Genomic DNA, 27,246 nt, shown 5'->3' on the forward strand with positions numbered 1-27,246 from the left:
GTAGTGATGAGAAAAACAGATTTGTGATGATAAAGAGAAGAATATTCAAAGGTCAAAGACCTGAAGGAAGAGTATTCGAAAGGGCATAATTACAGTCCTCATAAAGTCTATTACGTGGGCCTTGCAATGGGGAAAAGAAGTTGGATGTGACTCCTCATCCAAATAGCCTTCTTAGATGTTCAGTCCCCCCACTTTTTCAATTATCCTTCTTCTTGAAGGAAATAGTAGACATTCTTCCCTTCCTTCCAACAGTATAAACCCCTTAGCTTATATGGTGGAAGAAACTCACTAGCTTGTAAAAGTAGTCAGATAAGAATTTAATGAAATTTCTTTGAAACAAGGGAGAACATAGCTTATTGCCTGCAAACCAAGTTATTTTGTTCAAAGGGTGACTAGTTGACAAGATTTCTAGAGGCAAGGAAGTTGTTTACATAAGATAAAGAACTCACTGTTTCCTAGGGGAAATTGCCCAACAACAAAAGAGCTCAATAATATATTACAAGAAAACCTAGCTGTAATAATTCAATAAATCACGTCCTTTTCACACAGAAAAATCAAATTGTAGATTTGTGTTAATAATATTATTGAGCTCTTTTGTTATTGTTACTTTCAGAAAGGGTCTCACACTACATTCCAAGCTGGCCTTAAACTCACCACAATCCTCTTGCCTCAGTCTCCCCTGTGCTAGAATTACAATTGGGAGCCACAATATCTGTCTTATCATTGAGCTCATAAAAAACAGAGAGAAAAAATCGCTTGCAATGAAATCCATCAATCTTATTAGCTTGATCAAACATGAAATTCTATATCTAAAAGCACTCTATAACTTTCTCCTATCCATTCATTTTTCATTCTGCTATTTTTCTCTTCCTTGTTTTGGAACAACTGTAGTCTTACTATAGGGCAAAATTGCCTTGTTTTTTTTCTTAATGAAAACACATTCTTCTTACCCTGTATACTTTTCCTTATTAGAAACATATCTTAACTTCCTTGAATATTTATGTATAGTCATTTCCCCCTCACCCTTATTAGTTCTAGAAGTTTTAATTACATATCTTGATTATAATTTTAACTATAAGTAACTTTTCCTTTGCAAAGAAAACTAGGAAGGAGATAATTATGTAGCTATACCAGCATCCTATACAAGCAGACTAGCAAACTTTATGAACACATATTTTATCTCTTAAAGGTAAATGCAATTCCCACATAATACAGTTTTTCATGATAATTAATAAGCCCCAATACACTCCCTTCTCTATACTATATAAAATTATCAAACCCAAAGTACATAAACCTAAATTTAGGTTCAGTAATTAGTATTTTAGTAGTTCATCTGATATAAAAATTATCTAGATACTTAACATCCACTATTGATTTACTTTAGGGTAAGATTCCACACTACCAAGTATTTTGGAAACTGTTTTCAGAAAGGCATAGTAGGGCAATGAACAAAGGGAGTCATTGCATAGCTATTTCCTTGTTAGGTTTTGAAATTTTATACATTGAAAGACAGTCTCACCATACCGACCAAAATGACCTGGTACAAAGTTAGTGCATCAACCACCCAAGTGCTGGAGTTCTTACTATCATATCTACCTGCCTGAAGCTTCACTCAGGGACGGTGGTGCCTAATTAAAGCCTAATTCTTAATGACCCAAAATTCAAGCCTCAGGAAGTAAAAATTGTGTCAGCCATAAAATATATGATCCAATGTTTCTATTACTGAACACACCACATAGTTCAGTCGTAAGTTAGGGAGAAATTGAGTTTATTCTGGCAAGGGTTAGTTTTTATAGTATGAGAAGGTGCTAGGTAGACTGCTAGAGGAAAGCTGTCACCAACAGTCTTATCCAGCTTCAACCCTAATAAAAAACATGACACACAGATGTGTGTAATAGTGGCAAAAATGCTATGGGAATAGTCAGCGACTTTCTGATTGGATTTAAGGCTGATTGTGTGGGAGGATATACATGCCTGGTATAGCAACTCAGACCAAGAACCCTTGGTCCAGGCCAAAGTTGGTATACTAAGCGTTCCAAGAAGTAAAGATACACCTAATATTAGCCTACTAGACTGATAAAGTATTAAATTACCTTCTAAATTTGTATTTCTAGACTCACAAATTAGTGAAGACTTCAGACCACATCGAAGAAGGTTATTGTGTGTACAGTGGATGATAGTTAACTCAGAAACTCACCACTTGTCAAAGCACAGAGAGTGACTTAGAGTGCTTAGCTATAAATGGCACATCTATATTATCCCCTCTCTCCATCATCAAGGCTCAGGGACCACTGTGAACAAGGGTCAGAAATATTTTAAGAGCACAGATAGGGAGGACCAGAGCAGTCTATGGGACCTCTAATAATGGAACCAGTATTTATCTCTAGTGCACAAATGGAATTTGGGAGCCCATTCCCTATGGAGGGACACGATTTCTGCCCAGATGCACAAAGGAGGGCCTAGACCCTCCCACAAACGATGTGACAGACTTTGATGATCCCCCTTGGAAGTCCTCACTGTCCTTGGGGAGCAGACAGGGGGTGGGTTGGGGGGATTGGTAGGGTACATGGGGGGATGGAAGGGAGAGGGAACAGGGTTGTTTATATGTAAAATGATTGTTTCTAAAGAAAAAAAAAGACTCAGACTGTGGATTAATAACTACAATTACTACCATCACAACAGCAAAAGAGATGGTAAAGGGCTACCAGTGAATGAGGGAGGAGTTAGTGGGGGGACTGGAGATGAACATGATAAAAATACACTATATGAAATTCTCAGTGAATAAAAGAATCACATTTAAAAATACACCCCCTAAAAAGATGCGACTACCCATGTATTCAAATGTACTCCATGAAAATGGCCTAAAGATAAAGCTAAGCAATATATCTCAACAACTATATAATGACCCTATTTATTCTCAACTATACAATTCTTTCTATGAGAAATTGCCCACTGTGATTCTGTCTTTCACAGTATGTATCAATGATGGTGGCGGCAACGATAATGATAATTACTTTTTAAGACAGGTTTTCTTTATGAGGTCTCGATTACCTAGAAACCATTACATATAGCAGGTTGGCATTGAACTTAAAGATACATACCTGCCTCAATAAGTGCTAGGATTAAAGGCATGTGCAATAATACCTGACCATATATCCTTTCTTAACATTTTTATATTAGTTCTTATCTGGTAAATACTTTGATCTTAAGGCTTTCTGCTCAGTGCTTCTCTTGTGACATTTTTATAGACCATAGATAGAGACAGGGACTCTCAACTTGCCTGCCTTGGCCTCTTTATCCTGGTGCTGATGGCAGTTGGCCTAGCAGCCTGGCCATCTGTAGGTTTTTAGCTGGTGCAACTGCCCAGTGAAACCTGAGGCTTCTGGGCTGTAAGTGTGTGAACCAAAAATCTCCTTATAGAAAATCTTACTTTTCATTTGAAACTGATGAGCTCCAGTCAAAGTTCTACTTTGGTGTGTTCTAAAGGCAACAAGAACATAAAGAGGATATACTACAGTTTACAAGAATTTACAGAATGTATAGTTCCTTGGAGCTTCCTTCTGAAAGCCCCTACTCTCAACTTGCAGTGTACTTAGAAATGGAAGCCCACCCATGGAAACTCTACACATACTATGAGTTTGACCTATTCTTCTGTCAATCAATATTTTCCTCTTCCTGGTGTATTTCCACTTGTATTCAGAGGGAGTGGAACAATAGTATGTTGTCTTGAGTGCTGTCTCTGTTCCCTTCAGACTAGACTTCTTAATCTGGGAAACTTATGAGACCCATGAGTCTTTGAAAACTTTCACATTTTTCAAAATGGTGAGTCCCCAATTCCCTCATAACTGATTCATGGTCAGTTTGAGTTTGCAATCTTACTTCGAGGCTGGTTGCTGATAACCAGATAAGGCTTAGCTCCAGAGTGAAACTAGTTTTCACCATCATGAGATGGGCGGGGTTCATTTTCATTACAAGGATACTAAGATAAAAGTACACATTGAAACTCACTATGGTAAGACCAGGTAGATAAAACAGGAGTATGCCATTGCCCCAAATGATGAATGTTGCATCTCTGGTTAGGACCCATGATGCGTTTCATGTTTCATGTACCCTCTGAATCATTCTAGAGGCAATTTCAAAAACTAATCTAAATTAGATCCCTAGGCCCTGACTGGTTCCCAATTCTAGCTCCCATCTAACCTGATCATTTTTCTACTACTACTAACTAGCTTACTTCTTAAGTTAACACTACATAACACCTTCTTTTTTGCTATTTGCTTGTGCTAGACCACTCTCAATGTTTGGATTAAATTCTATGACTTTGAAAAGCAATATTTTCCCTTGGCTCTATTAAGAATATTCTCTGCTTCAATGCAAGCATATGGTATTTTGATTTTTATTACATTAGTCAATGCTTACAACAATTGTCTGCTGATACAGTTGTTAGCCTGTGTATATTATTTTTGTTATCAGTATACAGTTTTCTGTGTGTCATATTTACATATATGTTACATGTTATATTTGCATAATAAGGTTTCCCTACCAACAAACCTTATGAAAATCTACTGTTTCATAGGGTTCCTAAAAATATTTTTAAAAGAGTTTAATTAGAGTTATCCTACACAAGGGGGTAATAATCTTCAAGTGGTTAATCAGAGTTCCCTCCCTCCCATAAAAAAAAAACCAAAAAAAAAAAAACAATATAGGCTGTTGCCATTGCTCTTAGTCATCCACCAGAAACTGATAGAAAGGATCTATTGCTAAAGACACCACATATTTTGGTTACAATTGATAGATAAATCAAGTTGGTATTGTTCTAGAAGCTTCTTTATGCTAGATAGCTATCTTAGTACCAAAAGATGGTATATCGGCTGCTGAAGAAAAAAGTCGTCAACAGTTTTACCCAGCTGTGAACACTGCTAGCTACAATCATTTACCCAGCTGTGACCCTATTAGCTACAATAACGACAAGACTACATATTACAATATATGCCCCATGATGCAATAGTGGCATGAATTTTATGGCAGTATTTACCACTTTTTATTTTTAGGCTCATTCTACAGGAGGGAACTCATATTTGGTACTATAACCTGGCCAAGAATCCATGACAGGGGAGGTCATAGGCTCTAAAAGACACTTTGTCACCCCTAAAGGGTCACAGTACCAAGTTTCTCTCCAAATACCTACCCTTATGACCATAGTTTGGTGCAGTTCTAACTCTTCACTAGAGAAGCTTGTTATTGTAGTGACTGGTGGTTAGCACAGATGCTCATAACTATTCAAATACAGACAATAAGAGACTGTGGAATACTCAGCCCCTAATGGACATTCAAATCACACTCCTTCCCTCCACAAATCCCAGGAACCACTGTAGAAGACAGGGTAGGAAAGCTCATAAGGGCCAAAAGTCAGAGAGGATGCTTGAAAATAATGTCTTTTGTTCATGACATGAACACAAGATCAAGCCAGTCACATTCCAGCATAGATGAGTTAGGGACTCTTGAAGAACCAACCCTAGATGAAAGCTATTGGAAACTGATGGCTTTTGGAGGAAGGGAGATTGTGTTTTCCACAGATATGGGGCCACTTTTAGGTAGTCCATGCTCCAGTGGATGGTGCTACTACACCCATGTGTGTACATGCAGTTACATTTCAACTCAAAGGGTTAACAACATTACATCAGTGATTTTAAAAAGGAAAGTGTATTAGTTATTTTGTCATTGTTATGACAAAAATATCTGACAAAGCAACTTAAAGAAGGAAGGGTTTATTTGGTCTCATGACTTAAGAAGGGATAAAGTCTATCATGGAAAGTAAGACAATTCACCCTGAAAGGGTGGATTAGCAACAGGACCAGGGTTATATTGTGTCTGCAGTTAGAGGAGGGACAGAAAGTGGAGGCAGACTATAATCTCAAGAGTTATCCTCAGAGACTCACTTTTATGGGTAATTTCTATCTGGTTCCACATCCTTCCAAACAGCACCGATAACTGTGAACTAAGTGTTCAAGCACATGAGCCTCTGGGGGCATTTTTTGATTGAACCACAGCAGAAAGAAGGAAAGGAAGCAGTAAGTTTCAGAAAGGAATACATAAATGGATATGTATGGAAATACACCCTGGGGGGAGGGGACTGTTTTGTGAAAGAAAGTGTTTTATTTTCCCAACATAATTGCTAATAGTTTTCATTGAGTTTATTAAGTTTTTAGAAACTAGAATTTATTGAAAATTTTGTTTTGATCCAACTTTAATTTAAATGTTATCCAGCTAAATTCTAAACCACTTTTAATTTCCTGAGACTGATGTAACTCGCTTTCTGAATGTTCAATAGCCATACTTAGAGGTCTAAACTGATAGGGATAAAAAGGATAAGAGGATAGCCATTTTATTGGTACTTGCCACCAAGGTCAGCTGGTACCAGAGATCAGAATATGAGACACTTAAAAAAGGGTACCACAACTCTAGCACGCTCTGAAAAGAGGAGCATCATTAGAGAGGAACAGATCCTAAATGTTTCCCAGAAGATTTTCACACTCAAGCAAGACAGGATCCCATCTCAACGACAGAATTTGGTGAAAACAAAACAAATCAAAATAAAACAAAACAAAAACTAAAGGAGCCACAACTTCCAACAACTAGCTAGAAATAAACACTTAAGGGGCCTGACTAAAACAAAAGGAGGTTGCTTTTTAGCCACTTACATGGCCTTAAGTACACAAAAGGGAAGTTTGACTAAAAAATAACCACTAGTACTGCAAAGTAAAAATTTCACCAGCTCCAAACAGGATTCTTAAACAGATAATGCTCCTAGAGCTCTATAGACAGTCATTGAAGTAATGACATTTAGCCACTTAAAAGAACCTTGCCACGTCTTAATTAGGGTTTCTATTACTGTGATAAATATCATGAACAAAATCAACTTGGGGAGGAAAAAAAGTTTATTTCATCTTACAGCTTGTAATCTATCATCCAGGAGAGTCAAGGTAGAGAAACACTCAAGGCAAGAAGTTGGAAGCAGGAACTGAAGCAGAGGTCATGGAGGAGTGATGTTTACTGGCTTATCTCCATAACTTGTTCAGCCTGCTTTCACATACTGTAAAGGACCACCAGCCCAGGGATTATATTGCTTACTGTCATCTGGGCCCTCCCTCATCAATCCACAATAACAATCAGTGAAAAAAAGAGGTCATGAAGTTGAAGGTGAGCAAGGAGAAGCATATGGGAATGGTTTGGAAGGAGGAAAGGAACAGGAGAAATTTTGTACTCATATTATAATTTTAAAAGCAAAATTAAATAAAAAGAAAATGAGTTTTTTGTCCACAGGTCAACCTGGTGGGGGCATGTTCTCAGTGAAGGTTCCACTTTCCCAAATAGCTTGTGTCAAGTTCACATGAAACTAGTTAGCACAATTGCTGGCTTGTTAAACCATAGCCTTTCCTTTTCTGTTCATACCCAAGATACTACATTAATATCAATATCACAATATGAAGTGTCCCAACATTTAAACATCCCACATTTTTTAAAAAAGTTTAACATTTAAAAGTCTGAAGTCTCTTTAAAATATTAAAACATCTCTAAAAATAACAAGTCTTTGTAAAATTGTGAAGTTTCTCTAAAATATAGTCCCTCTAAAACTCCAAAATCTCTCAAAAAGCCATGTCTCCTTAAAAGTTAAAACCCTCTAACAGTAAGCTACTATAAATTAAAAATAGTTAAAAACTTTCTTATTCCAAGAAGGAAGCACCAGGACACAGTTATAATCAAAGCAATACCAAAGCATACTGTGTCAATAACTCAGTGTCCAGTGCCAGGGATTCACTCATGATCTTTTGGGCTCCTCCAAAAGGCATAGGCCACATCTCTAACCCCTACCCTTTGTAACACACATAGCTAATCTCTGAGGTTTGGGTAAGTTCTATTCGACAGCTGCTTCTGTCTTTGGTGGTCATTCCATACTACAGCATCTCCAAAATGTTACCACTGGATTGTATTTTCAGCAATAGCCTCTCCTAGGCTCTCTTCAGTGACTCTTACCAGGACACATGGTGACAAGCCTCAACAGCTCCCTGTAACTTCTTCAATCCTGGGCTGTCTACCACAACAGTCTGTACCTTAGCTAATGGCTTGTCAAACGGCTGTTATTACAATCACTTCATCCCCCATAGAGAAATCTATGGTAGACCCTTCCTCCAGACAGGCCTCTTCCTATATACAAATACTCCTTATCTACCTCAGTATGTTATGTCAAAAGTATACACAGTCATGGCTGTCACTAGTACCAGGGTAACTACAGCCTGACTCCACCTTTCTGTAATCACCTCTCCACATTAACTGAGGAGACTGGGCCTAACTCAAAAGCTTCCCACAGGATCTAAGACAGTGGTTCTCAACCTTCCTAATACTGTGACCCTGTAATACAACAACATATTTCTGGTAGCTTCTTGGAAATTTCTATCAGCAAGACAGAGGTGAAATAATCCATCCCTAAACTCCCCTAGACTCCAATAAGTAGCCAAGATTCTTTCTTTCGCTTTTCTGAGCTTGACATGATCACTTTTAAATATACTTTTATTAATTGAGAATTTCATATTACATCTAGATAATATTTGTTATACCCATGTCCTACTTCCCCTCCAACACTTCTCAGGAACCCCTTTCTACATCTCTTTTCAAAATTCATGTCAACTTTTATAACTCTCTGTGTTGAATTAGAGCTGACTGCATGTGCAGTGACATGGGATCATCTACTGGAATGTGGGCAACCTATCAGGGGCCATACCAGACAAGAAAACTGATTTCGTCCTCCCCCAACAGTCACCAACTGTCAATAGCTCCTCAGCAGGGGGTGGGGGCCTCATGAGTCCCTCCTCTATCCATGCTGGAATGTTGATTGACTTCAGCTTGTACAGTTATTGTGAAGGCAGTCATGGCTACTGTGAGATCATGTATGTGATGGTCTGTTGTGCCCAGAAGACAGTTTTTCGGTAGTTGTCCCAAACCTCTGTCTTTTTAAGTTGTTGGATATATTCATAAGGACACTTGATGATAATTGAGATAGGAGGTAATAGAGGCTCTTAAAGAGGAACGTAAAAATTCACTTAAAGAAATCAAGGAAAAGACAAACAAAAATTTGGAAGAAATCAATAAATCCCCTAAAGAAAGTCAAGAAAAAAACAACCAAACAGGTGAAGCAAAGAGTTCAAGACTTGAAAATTGAAATAGATGCAATAAAGAAACCAGAAAAGGAGGGAATTCTGGAAATGGAAAAAATGAGTAAATGAACAGGAACTACAGATGCAAGTACTTAGAGCTGAGCACTCCATAGATACTCACCTCTGTTTCCTAAGTACTGGGATTAAAGATGTGTGACCCATGCTCACTTGCTTGATTCCTTTTTGCCTTTAGATAGCACAAACGGTAACCATTTGACAACAGGAGAGACCACTGGAATTCCAATAAATATAAATATATAAATAGTTGCACCTGCAGCTGTGTGGTCTCCATTTTTAGCTTTGTCCTTTTGAAACCTCTCCTGTCAGGCCCCTTACAATCTTGTTCCACTATTGGCCAACTTCCTTGTATAGATGGATGCTTTTCTGTGTTTGGCCAAATGGATTTAAATCCATGGAGACTCTCTTTGTCCTAACCAACTACAGAAGCCTAAAGATCACTGATGTCTGGATTCAGGGGTCAAACACCTGAATGCCTAAAGGGACCAGGCTACTATTTTCTATATGGGAGAAAATTGTATCTAGTTTTAACTAACTAGTGATAAGACTGCTGTATGTTGATCACTGTCATGTGTGAAACTTCTAATGGTTACCACAATATAGCCTTCTATCTAAAGAAAGCATTCTTGAGGCTGGAAAGATGTCTTAGCATATATGTACATATACTCCTCTTCCAAAGGACCTGAGTTTGGATCCCCCATCTGAATAGGGTGGCTCATAACTACCTGTAATTCCAACACCTGAGTAGTCAATATGTCTGGTTTCTTAGAGCACCTTGCCTTCTTGCCCTCTGCAATGGACAACTTTTAACTGTCAGCTTTGTCCAACCTAAAGTAATCTTGAAAGAGAGGCTTAACTGAGGAATCTTCTGGATAAACTGTGAGCGTGTCTGCCGGGCATTGTTTTGTTTGTTAATTGATGTGAGAAGACCCAGCCAAGTGTGAGTAGCAACATTCCCTATGCAAGGAATCTAGAAATTGTATAAGAGAGGACAAAGCAGTAAGCAAGCAGACTGGTACACGTTTATTTCTCTCTGGTCTTGACTGTGGGTATTATGTGACTAATTATTTGTATAGCTCTCACCACTGTATTTTTTCTCCTATGATAGATAGATTGTAACCTGGAAATGTAAGCTGAATAAACACACCACCCCCCTCAAGTTGCCTTTTTTCAGGATATTTTTGTCACAGCAACAAAAACTAGAATACTATCTCTTTAAGAGCAGTAAAAATAAAATCTCAGAAATGTCTGACATTACTTGATTTCAGAGTCACAGACTTACAGTGCTGGAATGGGCAGCTTTGGGCTGGTTTATTTTTAAACAACTTGTGTGGCCAGTGGATACTACCGCCATAGAGTGATTATCAGAAATATACCCCTCACCAACCAAAGTCCCATTGCACCCCTTCTCAGCTCTTAAGCAGTCCCAGTTAAACAAAAAGAATGTCTTCCTCACTTTTTAGTGATTTGACCTTGCTGATCTGTCAAGGGGAAAATATAGAGACAAAAGAGTTCAAAACAAAAGTAAATATGTCCATACTTTAACAATCAGATCCTACATGTCTGGAGCCACACCCAGTAACTTGTGATGCCTAGCACAAGTGATTAAAGCAGAAATCCTAATGATCCCTGGAGACTGACTGAACTCCAGCACCAGTTTCAGGAAGGACAAAGGGAACTGGGAATATTACTATATAACTAGATAGTGAAATGGCCACTCCCTTTTTGTAAGATGATTTACTTTATTTAACCCCAAATGTCTACTAACTTATTTTGTTGTACCCATATAGAAAATCACTAATGAACAACTTTACCTTCCATTTATACCATTTTTATCTTCTTTTCAAAATTGAAAAAAAATCGTGTTTTAAATAGTTATTTTTTGGTTCTTTAAAATTTTCAGACACGAATATAATTAAATTTCGTCTTTTTTCATTCCCAATTATCCTGCCTCATGCATCACCAAAACCCTGCTCTCCCAAAAGTCCCCTTCCTATTTTCATCCTCTCCTACCCCTCTGTGTGTGTGTGTGTGTGTGTGTGTGTGTGTGTGTGTGTGTGTGTGTGTGTGATCCACTGATTTTAAATTAGGCTGCATGCATGAGCATGTGTCCGAGGTCATTTCCTGGATCATGGGCAACTTATCAGTGGTTATGTTACTGAAGAAACTGTCACCCCCTCTGTCCAGAGCCATTAACTATCACTAGTCCCTAGAAGAAGGGTAGAGCTTCATGAGTCCTTCTTCCATCCATGATGAAATGTTATTAGTCACAGTCTTTTGCAGAGTTTATATCCTTTGTCACCACAGCTGCAGTGAGTGCATAAATCCATCATGAAGCAGTGTCTTCTGGACATAGCATGCCACTTCTTATTGGCCCAGATAATCCCTATACAAATGGATCATAGACTAAGACTATGCAACTTCTCTAAACCATGACAAAAGGATGCCAGTCCCCCTCAAAGCTCAGGTTATCTGCTGTTTTTCTGTCTCTATCACTTCATATGTTTTTTATTTGAGTTTTTATATCAATTCTAGTTAGGCAAAAACTTTAACACCCCTTCCCCATGCCTCCTGCTTGTTGTTTCTGGCACAACAGACAATGTGGGCTGGTCAGAGTTGAAAGAGGTAAGAGACTGAAATGGGTTATCTCAAAGGATTTGGGGAAGATGGAATGATGAATGAATGTAGTGACAGGAATAGAGGTTCGGACATAATAGGAAGGGAGAGGCCTTAGAGAAGCTAGTGGGGGAGATAGCAAGTTTCTCAAGGAGAGACAACTACAGTTACATATTATCTTAGCAAAATCATGCCAGTAAGAAACAATAGTCAGATTTGATAAAACACATAGTTATCAGGGGTTTAGAGAGTAGATTGGGAAATCCTAATGGGAGAAGTAGGATGATACAGAAAGGAAAGAAAGATTTCAAAAATAACCAGAAAAATGGGACTGGAGAGATGGCTCAATGGTTAAGAGCACTTGTACTTTCAGAGGACACAGGTTCAATTCCCAGCACCCACATTGCAACTCACACCTGTCTATAACTCCAATTCTAGGGAAATTGATGCCCTCTTTCTGCCCTCCATGGGTACCAGGCATACTTGTTGCACAGATGAACATGTATACAAAATACCCATATATTTAACATTTGATTTTTTAGGAGAAGAATTCTATTCTACAGAGTTAGGTGTAATCCACACATTTACTTAGAAAATGAGCCAGGAAGAATTTTCCAATTCAGGGGCAATCCCAGGAGCTAGCACAACCCCTAAAAAACCCAGTAAGAATGATTTTAGCCTAGAAAATACTGGCTTGATTGCCCCCACATAAACGCATACTAAAATATAATTCCTACCATGTAAAATATGAAAAGAGTAAGAACTGAACCCAACTATAATGAGATTTAGAGGTGGAGTCTTTGGGAGGCAATTAAGAGTAAATGTGACTGTTAGGTTAAGACCTTAATCCAACAGGAGTATGGCTTTACAGAAAGAGGAAAGGAATCCAAGATATGGAGCAGTATCTGGCCTCGGGAATCTGCAGATGAGCATTGCCAGCTATAGATGCTCAATCTTGGACTCTCCAGCCTTCAGAACCATGGATCAAACCTTTTGTTCCTTATAACTTTCTCAGTCTGTGTCATTAAGATCTAGTAACAGGAAACAACCATAAGTGCCTGTCAAAAGAAGACCAGGACTCTACCTCAGCTTCAAAGCACATACTTGCCCAAAATCCCAACAATTAGAATGTATCTGCAAGATAATTTAGCAGACTATTACCCAGAGCTCATCACCCATGGGTTTCTTAATCAGTATGACCACACATGAAGGCAGAGCTTTAAGGGTGCCCATTGTAGCTCAGGGCAAGATGTTCAACTTTCTAATGGTACATCTGATCCTGCCAAGTCACTGGCATTGTAACCATTAAATGGAAAAAATTCATTGCACCTACTAAAGACAGTATGGGAGACTGTGTTCAGTATTGGATTTTGATAAACAAATTTGAGTACCCCTGCAGTGGGATCTTCCAGATGGGAGGAGAAATGGAGCGTATCTCTCACATGACAAATTGGGGTTCATGGCAAAAAGCTAAGTGGGGAGAGTCAGTGGTTTGAATATTAATAAACAGCAGGAGTAAGGGCACTCTTGGCAGAGTGAAATTCCAGGAAGCTTCTTCCTTAAAGTAGGTCAGAGTGACAAAATATCTATTATATTCTGCATGAGCAATTTGCTTACATATCCAAGGGTGTCAGAACCAAGTGGGATTTTCCCTAAATTGACAATAGGATGTAAATTCAAACTGGCTTCCATACTAGCAGGTAGGGAAGCTGTGGTGGAGTCCACATGTTGAGGGCTCAAAGAAGCCTGATTAAAGTCAGGTCAGAGGAGTAGGTCTTTGTTACATCCTCTCTTCTTGGGACTTCATATATATTGTACACTGACAATATATTTTAAATGACTTCAAGGGTTGCCAAGGAGACAAGAAGTAGCATACATGTACAGGGAGGACTATTTGCTTTGAGAGAATGTTTTTGTCCCTAGGATGATGTTTAGAGTAATTTCTGAAGGTATATTTGAGGCTTCTGGGCAATTTTAACCAGGATTTTGAACAGAAAATGTCATGAATACTTTTAGAATTGAAAGACTAAATCAAAAGCTTAGCGTTCGTTAGGTTGAATTTGCTGGGAAAGGGCTCTAGAGCAGTGATTCTCAACCTTCCTAATGCTGTGACCCCCAACCATAAATTTTTTTCATTGTTACTGTAATTTTATTACTGTTATGAATCATAATATAAGTATCTGTGTATTCCGATGGTCATTTGATGCCAAAGGGGTCACAACCTAGAGGTTAAGAACTGCTGTTCTAGATGGATGCCTGAACATGTTTTCCACTTTTTTCTGAGATCAGGTCTTGATTTTAAGGATATTACCCAAGTAATTGAAGGGGGTAAAAGGATTTCAAGATTTCTATGGCTAGTTGGACCAGAGACTGGAAAGCAGAAGGGAGGTCTATTCAGGACCTAATTCAAGGATTGAGGTGGTAGTCACCTTAAGATGTAGTAGTGACTTTAAACAATATGGCGGTAGAAGAGATTGAATGAATTTCTTAAAATATGTAGGCCAACACCAGGGAGCTAGAGTGAAGAGCAAGCTGTCTGATCTGGACTTAGAGATGTACCCAGGCTCCCAACTGGTCTAAGCAGCTGTTGGTGTGGCTATTCTCTGAGACACGGAGAAAGACAGGAGGGATAGGGGATATATATATGTGGGGGGGGGGGAGACATATGGATGGGTATAGGGAAGAGGAGCAAATTTTTCATATAGCTAATATCTCCCATTTTTCCAATCCAAGTAGTGAGTTTTAAATGTTAGCTAGTCAGAAAGATACTTCACATCGCTTTCCTGTTCACAGAGTGTAGAGAAGTTGCACAATAGAAATGATTTTTGGTCATATACCACAAACGGGTATTTTCCTAATACATTAATTAAAAGGGAAAGAAAAATCCAAGATGGCCGACAGAGAGGGCTGCAAAGCTGCAGCTTCCGTAGTGACGAAAGCAGGTGCCTTGTGACCTATCTCACTGTGCCCTTTGTGACGTGTCAAGCCCTGGCGCTGCTACTGGCGCGCTGAGAGCCTGTCCGCCAGACAGATCTAGCTCCTGCTTGAGTCCGGAGTGCGGACAAGTGGCTGTGTTGGCCCAATTCTAGCTCGGCCCTCAGCTTCCCAGTCATGGCAACCTCCACCACCTCACACCGGCCCATCAAGGGGATACTCAAAAACAAAACTTCAACATCTTCAGTGGAGGATTCTGCCCAGCCATCCGGAAGACCCGTCACCCAGGAGTTAAAACGTAAGAAATCGCAGAAGTGGGACGAGTCCAACATACTAGCAACCCACTATCCATCCTACAAAGACTATGACTTAATGAAGATGAACGAACCTGGCAATCCGTACGCTAGTGTGCCACACGATGGCGAAGACGGCATGAATGAAGTTCAAAGAAGGGAAGCCATGACTCCAGACGCCTTAGCAAAGAAACTGGCAGCCACCAACACCTTTGGGACCAACTATCAGGGTGAGGAGCAAGGAAGCAGCGGTGTGCGTAGTAGCAAATTCTTCCTGGACAAGCAAGAAAGACAGCGGCAATTTGAGTTGAAAAGGAAGTTACATTACAACGAAGGATTGAACATCAAATTGGCCAGACAACTGATATCGGAGGAGCTACAGTCTGAAGTAGAAGAAGATGAAAACCAACCACGTCTACATTCAAATTATTGAAGAAAAGACTACTACAGAAGAAGCTCCAACAACTGAACATCTAGAAATTCCATCAAAGAACACATATAAGATCTGTGGTTGCCGCTGCCTTGCCGCTGCCTTTGCCTATACCACCGCTGCTTCTTGCTTCTTAGAACCCATGGTCATAGTGTGACACTACTTGTGCATTTAACTGTTTAATTGTGTTTAGTGGTCATGCAGGAATTACATGGTAATCTTAGAAAATATTAAATTGGCTGAAATGCTTGTCTGTTGTGGTTGTGCTTTATTTCCTGCGCTGATAATCATTCGTTTCCTCTTTTCAATTGTCATGGGTGGTTGCCAGGAATAGGGAGAGAAAAATGGAAGAAGCAGAACCTCTCCTAGGGGTCTTGTGGGGAGGGTGCCTGCTTGTCCAATGGAGTCTATTAAAGCCTTCTGGGGGTAGTGGAGGGGCCAGCATTCTGGTCTTTATACATCTATTTGAGTGAGAAATGGTTTTTAGATGATTAAAGAATGAGCACCAATTTTCAGAAGAATGATGTTCCAAGTTCCTGTTGACCTGAAGATGAAGACAAAGAAGGTTGGAGAGATGGTCCAGTGGTTAAGAGCACATACTGCTCTTTCAGGGGGTTCAAGTGGAGTTTCTAGCACCCATAATGGATTGCTCACAACTATCTGTAGCTCCACTTCCTGGAGACCCAGTGCCCTTTTCTGTCCTGATGCATATGCTCCCTGCTCAACACACATACACATAATTAAAAATAAAAATAAAACACATTTGCTGACCTTGGAGGACCCAGGTTCAGTTCCAGGCACCTATATGTAACTCTAGTTCCAGAGGATCCAACGCCACCTTATGGCCTCCAGAGGCGCTGCATACATATAGTGCATAGATTTACATGCAGACAAACCACCCATACACATAAAATAAAAATAAATCTTTAAAAAAATTTAATAGGCAAGGGAACAAGTTTGAGGACCTGTTTCTGCTAAAAAGAAGAGAGTGATGCAGCTGTCACTGGCCCACAGAGTAGGTAATACAAAGACATAGGGGGAAACAATTGTTAACTCACACACATGCGGAATGGCAGAGAGATAGGAATGCTGAACAGAATAACAGGGGTGTCAACAGGGTGTGCATACTTGGAAATTTCCTTTGAGCAAAGTGATGCTTACTCTATTGTTTCCATAACACAGTACCACATCAATGATCAGGAAAATATGTGGGCAAGGAAAAGGGAGGACAGAACCTCTAAAAAATAAATTTGATGTGTGCTACCACTCATTTCTTACAGACATCTTGAACAAATTCACACTACCACTTATAAAATCTGCAATTGGAAAATTCAGTTCACACATGGAAGGATGAAACATTCAATATAAACATCTATTCAAGGACAGGCAGAAAAGACTGATTTTCAGCAGTTCAAGCTACATGTGCAAGAGACCTGCAAAGAAAGACCTGGTGGAAACTGAAAAATATCTGTGTTAGTGTGTGGTGTCTGTGTCTATATGTGTGTATGGGAAAAGACGCATCAAGTATTCTTATCCACCAGCATAAACACAGTTCTCTAATACAATGTTATACATTATTAAAAACATAAAAGTTGTTATCATTGTGTAGACAGAGCATATTTGCACCACTGAACCTGCCTATGCATACTGGGTACTAAACAGTTTGTTCTTCCAAGGCACCTGCTTTCTTTCATCTCCCCTCCCTGTTTGAAAGCCGACTCTTTAAGAGGTGCATATGAACTTGGTTTCCATAGCAATTGCAAGCATCAGTGATAACCCAGAGCTTCTAAGATATAATATACAGTCTGCCCTGTTAATGAGTTTCAAACTGCATTTCCATGAGACAACGGCTCGGTCACTGATAGATAAGGTCAGACCCCATCTTCAAAGTTTAAATTAAATCAGGATAGATCAAAATGCATCAGAGGGAGGAGTATCCTTTTGGGAAAGTGTTCTGTTAAAAATGCACTATTTCTGGAGGCAAAATGGTCATTTTTGTGGTTTTTAACACTCAGTGGGAAAATTCTAAAATATACACAATTCTCTTCTGGGTTATTAAAGCATGCCATCATTTTCTTCTGTTACTTATGACTGAGTTTCACCCTTAATAGCTCTGACTCTAAGAAAGCACACAATAACCACCATCCCAAGGGCAGTTGTGATAGCTAATCCTAGCCAGGTCAGGAGGACTGTAAGTTCAATGATAACACCAACTTACTTACAAATTGTGCCTACATTGAAGGAGTCCCAGCTGTTTCCACCCTGTGCAAGAGTGCTTGCAGGGTCCTGAAAGGATATTGCCCAAAGTCTTGGAAGGCCTTGCTTTGGAATTGTTTTTGAGGATAGTGTCTAAAATAGAAACAGTTTAACCAAATATGGACAGGTATATCTGGAAAGCTTGACATTCCAGATATAAGTATAAAGCAAGGGGAGACTACATGGGTTTAGAGAGGCAAGAAGCCCCATGGTCTAGCTCATATATCACACAAAGTCAATGGGAGACACCATTTCTTTAAGCAAGAGTGGCCTTATCAGACGTCTCTTTCTGAGAGAGCCTCCTAGCTGAGGGCATGGCCAGAAACCCATCAAAGTAAGGGTGACAAAGCTGCAGACAGTAAGCTGGGTCCCAGGAAGCACACAGATTTCTTAAGAAACTATCACAAATGGGCTGGAAAGATGGCTCATCATGTAAGGGTGCTTGCTACCAGGTCTGATGACCTGAGTTTGATCTTTGAGACCCACATTGTCAGAGAAAAGAATCTACTCCTGTAAGTTATGCCCTAATTTCCACATGTGTACCATGACATGAGGGCACACACGCACATATACACATGAATTTAAATCAATTAATGTCATTAAAATATTTAAAAATACATTTCCATGAGTATGCAGCCAGATCTCAGCTATAGTCATTTCCTCTCCATCCTTAAGAAAACATTTCTCTACTCTTCTGCCTAGAATAGTAACTATTCTTCACACCTTTCCAGGGCTTTCCCATACCTCCAGCTTTGCTAGGGCCACTCCATTTGCTCAGAATATAAACCTCCTAGTTTCCACTGCGTGTTTCATTCAGTCTTCAGCATTCAGCATAAACCGTACCTCAGACACCCATGTTAGAATCCCAATTTTAACATGGGATTAGAAGAGTATAATGGGCAGGAAATATTTTAGATTCAATCTGAGTTGGAATCCAGGCTCTGCCACAGGTTAACTGAATCCCTCAAGGAAAAGAAAGAACTCCAGGCACTGAACCTTGTTTCTTCACAGCTGCATGAGGATAATAAGTTGGATGCCTTCTGTGGATGGCTTTTGGAATGATTAAATGAAAAGGTGTTGGTAAAAAAAGGTGGTTTCTATTAAATATTCAGTAGATTGGTAGATACTATTCTCCTCAGCTGTACTCATTTCTGTTCATCTATTCATCTGCTGATTATTTCCATGACAGTGTTAGACATTTCTAAAGCTACCTATGTTTTATTACTAGACAGAGAACCTTTTGTATACAGGATCTATGCCCCTTGGTCTGGAACCTTTCAACATAGTTTTATATACCAAATCTGTGTTGCGAAGTGAAGCTGAAGGGATGAGCTTGAACATGTCTCCCCCTGTTAAATTGGATCCCACAATCAATTCAGAATTAGTCAAACACGGTTTGGTCTCTGAGGCTACTGAAGCTTGGGCATCATGAGCTTTCTTGGATATAGGTGAATGCAGAGTAAAGAGTGGGTAATCTCAAAAGGTAACAGTGCTTAGTCAAAGCAGTGACAATTGCTTCATGTAAACTCTTTGAGGATGTCCTTGATGTTTTTCATCACCCTTAGCCTGAAAAGCAAGAGATAAAATGGGAGGACACCAAGCAGGATTTAGATGTAAAGTCAAACTACAGTTTTCAACACATTGATATTTGTAGGACACAGTCAAGTTTAGGAAAGAAAGGCATTAATTCTGTCTCATCCAAATATAGGTAAGAATCACATCATCGCTTATAGTAACACATGGCATTTTATATGCACAGCACATTTCTAATTCTCTGAACTTCTTTTTATTAATTAACTACTATTTGACTTAAACTGCAAGTGTTATAAACTGGAAGTAGAAAGGAACTTTTTGACCCTTTAGCCCAACTGCTTCACCTTATGGTCCAAGGTTCTTTGTTTCAGAAACAAGTGGGATTAGAAAGCCACTGGGAACTGAAGTTTGCCTATAGACACATGTTACCCAGTTTATTTTTAGGTAGTTTTAAGTCTTTTGTATATGAGCTAAACATTTACCCACATACATAAAGTAATTATAATTTCCACATATATGGAATATGCTTTTGAAAAGGGGAAATTATCTAAACAATTAAAATATGAATTTATCAATAATGTTTACAAGAATAAATAAATAAAATAAAATCACTTTCAAATTAAAAAAAAAGACACATGTTACCTCCTTTGTATATGGGGAACATAAATTAACTATAAACCCAAATACAGTCATTGTTGTTTGGAGACAGTTCTTGTGCTTTGAACTCAGAAAAGTCTTCCAGTAGAGTATGTTCTCTTGTACAAAACCTGACCTCAGCCAGTCCCAGACTCTATACAAACAACCCAAGAGATAAAACCAAGTAACTTCTCCTGAAAAGGAAAAGGAAAACTTTCCCATCAGTCTGGTCTGGTAAAAAATTTCCTCTTATACTTTGGGCTTGTCATTCCCAGCATGTCATGCTTTAATAACAAATGTATGCTGTGGAGAAACAGAAAGAAGCACATGGGTGAATTCTAAGAAAGAAACATCCCTCAGAGGGAGGGAAGCCCTCATGTCATAGTCAAGAGAAGTTGCTTGGTCTTATTTCATGAACTATTAGTGTAGGGTCATTTGAGTGGGGTTATATTTAAATAGAAAAGAAGCAGGCATTTCACCATCTTGTAAGGTAGTACATTTTGTAACATCCTTTCTATACTAGCCCTTGGGATGAAGCACCATACATGAATTTGAAGATAGGCTCTAGTTGTTTGTACAAGGCACTGAAAATCACTGGTCACACTCCACATATTGGTTTATTATTTTAAGTCTATTACCTGTACATTTTCCCCCTTGACATATCAGCAAGATTGAATGACTGACAACAGCAGAAGATCTTTTTTTCTGGAGTTGTTTCAGAGCTGAAATGAGAAGCCAAGAGCCCTGGTAAGTGTTGCTAATGTGCCACAGAGTCACAGTATCATAGGCATGCATTTGTTACTTTTATGTTGTTGTGATAAAGTTCTGTGACAACTAGCAGAACAAAGAGTTTATTTGGGCTTACAGTTCCAAAAGGATGTGACTCCATCACAGCAGGGAGACGTGGCAGCAAGCAGCAGGCATGGCAGCTGGATAAGAAGCTGGGGACTTGCCGGGCATTGGTGGCACACGCCTTTAATCCCAGCACTCGGGAGGCAGAGGCAGGCGGATCTCTGTGAGTTCAAGGCCAGCCTCCAAGACCATACAGAGAAACACTGTCTTAAAAAAAGAAGCTGGGGACTCACATCTCAAATCACATCACAAAGTAAAAATAGAGAGAAAAGAAAATTGGAAGTAGAGTAAGGCCTTAAGCTCTCAAAGCTCACAAGTGACATACTTCTTTTATCAAAGGCACACATCATAATAGTAGCCCCAAGCATTGACCAAGAGTTCAAATATATGTATCTATGGGGATAGTGAGAAACCCCAGATGACTGCATGGGTGTAGCTTACACAGAAAGTCTAAGGAAGATCTATGTGCATGTCAACTCTCATTCAGCCGTGGTCCCAGTTGGAGAATCCTAGGACAGGCAGCTAGTTTTGATTTGGGGGCTGGCCTGTGACAACTTTGAAAGGGCTTAGTGTCTATGACCTCTGTGACACTTACTTTTGTATGACTTGAAAGCCTTTAGTCTGCCACCATAAAACCATTTCCACCTATGAAGCAGGCACATTGAAGGTAGGAAAGGAGACAATTTCTAGATCTAGTTTAGCCCTTTGGGAACTGTATGTAGTTTCTGTACAACAGGACTGGAGATAGTCCTCAAGGTTTTGATCAGAGTGTCAGGTAGCAAGATTTCAAGTGTGGAAAGGTATTGTTCCGGATTTTGTAAAACATGAGTCTGGTGTGTGTTCATTCTATTATCTGACACCTAACAATAGGCCCGGAAACTAAGGATTTCAAAGACATGGTAAGGCTCTTTTAAGTGGCTAAATCTTATTACTTCAATGTCTATAGGGTTTTAAGAGCTTTATGTCTCTAGCTTAACCAGGTCTGTTTGCCAATTTGGGTTGGGGGCTAATATAGTTTTACTTTGTAATATTTGCATTAATTTTTCATTATTATCCTAGTTTCTTTTCCTGTTGCTATGATGAAAATACTCTAACCAAAGTAACTTAGCAGAGAAAGGATTCATTTTAGCTCACACTTTCAAGGTAATGTCTGTCATAATAGGGACATTAAGGCAACAGGTGACTGGGACTGTTTATCATATGGCATCCATGGTCAGAAGAAAAGAGAGATGACTGTATGCTACTACTCAGATTTCTCTTTCTATTTGTACAATTCTGGGTCTCCTGCTCCTTGGCTGATCTCAGCCACAATCAAGAAGGACCTTCTAATGTTACTTAAGTGAATCAAGATAATCCTCTGTAGACATGCTAAGAGATGGTTCTAGGCTTTGTCAAGTTGATACTTAACCCTATCACAGTTATACTTCCCTAATGCATATTCAAATCCATGTAGGTGGCCCAAATCTCTTTTTGTTATAAAAGTCTGGTGAGGTGCCTTGGGCAGCTATCTTGGAAACACATCAGTGGAGCTCTTTGTCTACTTTAACTTTTCTTTACCAATTGTGTAATCTGTTAGAATGGGGTCTTATCGTGTTTATCATGTGGCTTTGCATGGAAACACGAAGAATGTTGTACTCTGTAGTGATCTTCCTTTTTATAGAATACATGCTGGTTAAAGGCTATAGTGTCTTGAATGGGAAATGTCCCATGTCTCAATGCATTTGAACACTTGGTCCCAATTGGTGGCATTGTTTAGGGTAGTTACAGAACTATTGGGAGTATAGTCTATCTCCAGGAAGTCCATCTCTGTGGGTGCGCTTTGAGGGCTGACAGACTAACCTACCTTTCTGTTTTCTTTCTCTCTGATTATGGTGCATGGTTGAGATGTGATCTCTCAGTTTCCTGCTGCTGTGTCTTCCCCACCATTATACATTCTTACCTTCAAAAACAAACTCCTCTATGAGTTACTTTTGGTCATAGTACTTTTTCACAGCAACAAAAATGATGGCACATGCCTTTAATCCCAGCACTCAAGAAGCAGAGGCAGGAGGATCTCTGAGTTTGAGGCCAGCCTGGCCTACAGACTAGTTCCGGGACAGCCAGGGCTGTTACAAAGAGAAACTCTGTCTCAAAAAAACAAAAAACAAAAATGTTGATACCAGAGAGTGTGTGTTTGTTGTTGCAAAGAATGTTTCTTTGTTGTTTTAATGTGGAAGACTTTGGCACTTTGGACTAGAAAATTAATTGAATGTTGTAAGCAGAGGTTAGTGACCTGTTCTAATAGGAACCTGTAAGACAGTATTATGAAGAGCAATACAGACAGTGGAGGCTCAATTCATGAGCTTTCAGAGGGGAACAAAGACTATATGAGCAACTGAGGTAGAGGTCAGTCATATGATATTTTGGCAAATAACGCAGCTGCATTCTCTCTGTGTCCTAAAAACTTGTCTGTGTGTAAATTAAAATAAAGGATACATTTCTTTGGTAGAGGAAATTTCAAGACAGCCTAACATTATGTCTTTTGAATGGTTACTGCTGAATACTATTAGGCAGATCTACAGTGGAAAAGAACACCAGGAAATACGAGTTGTCAAGTTGTGTAATGAGAAGGAAGCTGTAATTGTTAAGGAGTTGAGTGTTATTATAGAGAGGTCCACTGCTCAATTCTACATAGCTAATTCTTCAACTTGTGAAAGAGCCTTCTAGAAAGTACCTGCTAAAGGAAATTACAGTTCAGTATATAAAAGCCACTGCTAAAAGAGTTAAAGGGGACCAAAGATTCATCCTATGCTGGCAATCTAACCAGACAGTGTTATCAATGTGGTATTAATCTTAATAATAAGAAAGATTTAGGGATCACAGATCTTTTCCTCCATGGTTCCAGAGAGCTACTAAGATTAGGTAATGTGTCACCAGGATGTGGAGGTTTCATCTTTTGTTTTTTGTTTTTAAGAAAGCCCTAAAAGGCCATTCTGTGAAGCTCTGAAAGGAAGCCGGGGTTGTGGTAGAGTCACCAAGATGTTGTGAGACCTCTGCCAAATAGAGCTGTATATAGGGAGTGGAACCCGTTCAAAAAAGAGATGTATGTTTCAGTAACCAATCTTAAGGAGTGGAGCTATCTAAGCCCTTTGAAACTGAAACCCCAGATAACGGACTTGGAATTAAAGAACTTGGTGTTTTCCCTGTGAAGTTTCAGCCTTGCTTTGGTCCAGTATATTTTTACTATACCCACCTCTCTGATTTTTGAACACTAATGTATTTTCTGTGCCATTGTATGTTGGAAGTACGCAGTTTACTTTTTAGTTTTATGAGGGATCACAGTTTAGAGACTTCCTTACTTTTAAAGTTAGACTAAATAAAGTGAATTATGATAAGGACACGTTACCATGGGAACCAAGAGGCTGAATATGGTAGTTTGAATGGGAAATGTCCTTCATATCCTCATGTATTTGAACACTTGGTCCCCAGTCCGTGGCTTTGCTTAGGGAGGTTATAGAATCCTTGGGAATTCAGCCTTGCTGGAGGAAGTACATCACTGGGAGTGGGCTTTGAGGGTTTGTAGCCCTATCCACTATTTTTCTGTTGTTATTTCTTGTGCGTGATTAAGATGTGATCTTAGAGATTATATATAGTTCCTACCACTTGCTGATTTGCATACATCACCATCATGGACTCCGACCTTCTGATACCTTAACATAAAATCTTTCTTCTGTAAGGTGCTTTCAGTCATGGTATTTTATTACAGCAACAGAAAAGTAATTAACATGGAGATTAACCTCTGGGAGTTCCATGCCTTTTCTGATAATAGAGGACAGGTGACTTCCTAGAGCTGTAGGACTTTTCTTGAGGCATATCATTATCCCTGGTCACACAGGAGATAGCTAACCTTGGAAAGTATTCTAGCTTTACTCGTTTTGTTACAACAAAATACCTTGACAGAAAACACTTTATGGTTTATTGTCTCACAGGTTATGACTCACCATAGCAGGCACGTTAAGGCAGCAAGACCTTAACAGCTAGTCACATCACATCCATAGTGAAGAGCTGTGACAGTTAATCCCTAACACAATTGACATTTGTCCTTATAACCACAGATGAGCATACTCTTCACCTCTCATGAAGGAAACTTCTCTTTGTAACAGATGGAGACTGCTACAGGAAATTACAAGTGATCAAAATACTGAGTTGTCGCACTCATTCCCAGTGGCTACATCTATAAAACAGTCCTTTGTCTAATGACCTGGGAACATTGTGGAGTAAGGGGTGAAAAAACTGTAAGAGCCAGAGGACAAAGGGGTTTGCTGTGAGATTGTGCCTCCTAGTAATCAGAAACTGAACCTATAAAGTCTCCAAAAATTACTACCCAAATGTGAACTAAACAAGTAAACCACCAATTGAAATGCCACTGGAAGGGGCAGAGTCATTGAGGCCTCAAGCCCACACAAAGAACTATAGGCAACTGAGGAAAGCTGGGAGTAGGGAGAGGTGGTCTTCTCCAAGGAAGACCACATCAATAGACTGTCCAGTGCTAAGGACACACCTTAAAAATAAACCAAAGTTACATTTATATGAACTGAAAAGATTATATTTAGGAATACATGTATATAAATATAAGTATAAAAAGAGAGATAAGATGTATACGGGAGGGTTTGAAGGGAGAGAAGGAAAGAAGCAAATACTGTACTTACAATCTCAAAAAAAGTCAAAAGAAGAAAAAAAGCAAGCAAAAAAAGAGCCATGATGCCTAGTTTTATGTCGACATAACACAAGTTAGAATCATTTGGAAAGACAGAACCTTAATTGAGAAAATACCAGAGAAGCACACTGGTTAACCCAATAAAAGCATCCTTCACTGGGTCTCTTCTCTAGTGAATCTAGCTTGTGTCAAGTTGACAGTTTAAACCTATCCATAACACAGAGCAAGGGAAAAAATATGGCTATCCTCTTAGACACCTGGATCTCCTTGTTTTTGGCCTTCAATTATGGCTGTTAAATACTCAGGAAGTCCATTACAACAGCCTTCAAAACCAAAGCCCCAAAATCTTAGTTGTAGCTACCTGAACAAACCCTAAACAGCACTCCTTCATGGGCTTCATCAGCTCCTGCCTCTGAGTGAGTTCTTGCCCTGTTTGTGTCCCTACCCTGACTTCTTTCAGTGGCAGACAGTGACACAGAACTGTAAACTGAAATAAACTCTTTCCTCTCCATGTTGTGTTTTATCAAAGCAATAGAAACCCTAACTAAGACAAGATCAATGAGAAACAAATCCATGTATACTACTTGCTTGTACTCAGCTGGATTCTCCAGTCTTAAATAGTTCATGACCCCCTACCTAGAGTATGGTGCTGTCTGGAGTGAGCTGACTCTTCTTAAATCCATTGACATAATTAATACACTCATGAACAGAGAGGTCCATAGGCCAACCCAATATAGAGTCACACTGCGACTCTTTTTCTCAGCTGATCTAGGTTGTGTCAAGTTGGCAATTAATGCTAAGCATAACAGAGGATAAGGATGAAAATATTGGCTCTCCTTTTAGAATCTTTAGCCTCCTTGTTTCTGGCTTCTAATGCTTTTGACTATCCAGAAAGTTGATTACACCATGTTTCAAGATTCAATGTGCTGATGAGCAGTGGTGATGGACTCCTTTAATCCCAGCACTTGGGAGGCAGAGGCAGGTGGATCTCTGTGAGTTAGAGGCCAGCCTGGTCTATAGAAAGAGTTCCAGGACAGCCTCCAAAGCTACACAGAGAAATCGCATCTAGAGAAACCAACCAAGCAAACAAACAAACAAACAAAGTGCCTTAAGTTTTACTACTATGATGGGTTTTTAAATAATCTTGACTTTGTTTAGCTTCAGTGTTTTAAGAATTTAAAAAGCTAGCCAGTTCGCACAACAACAGAAATAGTTGTACAGAACTTTGTACCTAGGAGTGAAGTCATTGCTGTGATAAATCTCACCATGGGGCTTTAATGCCTTGTTATTTTGTGAAAGAATTTGGAATCTGGGACTAGAAAACCAATTGAGTACTGCGTGATATGATTGATGAGCTGTTCTCCTGGGAACTTGTAAAACAAGAATGCTGACAGAAATGCAGTCTGGCTCATGGGTGTCTTTGGGTGGAAAAAAGGCATCACTCTGAGAGAGATCTGTGGCTTATGGCACTTAAGGTTTTTAATGTGTGGGAAGTATGGGAAGTAAGGGCTTTCTATGTTAGAGAGAAATATCAGCTTTCGGCAGCTGCTCCGAAGCCACCTTCAAAGTAGGCAGGGCACCAACAGGCTGCACCTGGAGTTGGCTTCAATATCATTATATCAGGCAGCATCTCTATGCCATCCTGGATACCCCATAATGTGGACAGGGATGCCTCTTCACTGTGATCCTAGGCATCTCTCTGGGAAGTCTGGATCCCTTAGGCATGCTCCTGGATTGAGATCCATCCTGCTACACTTTCCTGTACTGTGA

The 27,246-nt window shown here is 39.4% G+C and overlaps 1 protein-coding gene across 1 annotated transcript; it reads left to right on the forward strand.

The window, feature by feature from the left end:
* Positions 1–14,844: 14,844 nt before the first annotated feature.
* Ppp1r2c (PPP1R2C family member C) lies at positions 14,845–15,752 on the forward strand. The gene has a single exon (XM_005080547.3). It carries the CDS (start codon positions 14,958–14,960, stop codon positions 15,504–15,506), a length of 549 nt encoding a protein of 182 aa, XP_005080604.1. The 5' UTR covers positions 14,845–14,957; the 3' UTR covers positions 15,507–15,752.
* Positions 15,753–27,246: the final 11,494 nt, after the last annotated feature.

The sequence above is a fragment of the Mesocricetus auratus genome, unplaced genomic scaffold (genome assembly GCF_017639785.1).
Source record: "Mesocricetus auratus isolate SY011 unplaced genomic scaffold, BCM_Maur_2.0 Super-Scaffold_100033, whole genome shotgun sequence".
In the NCBI taxonomy this organism is placed as follows: Eukaryota; Metazoa; Chordata; class Mammalia; order Rodentia; family Cricetidae; genus Mesocricetus; species Mesocricetus auratus.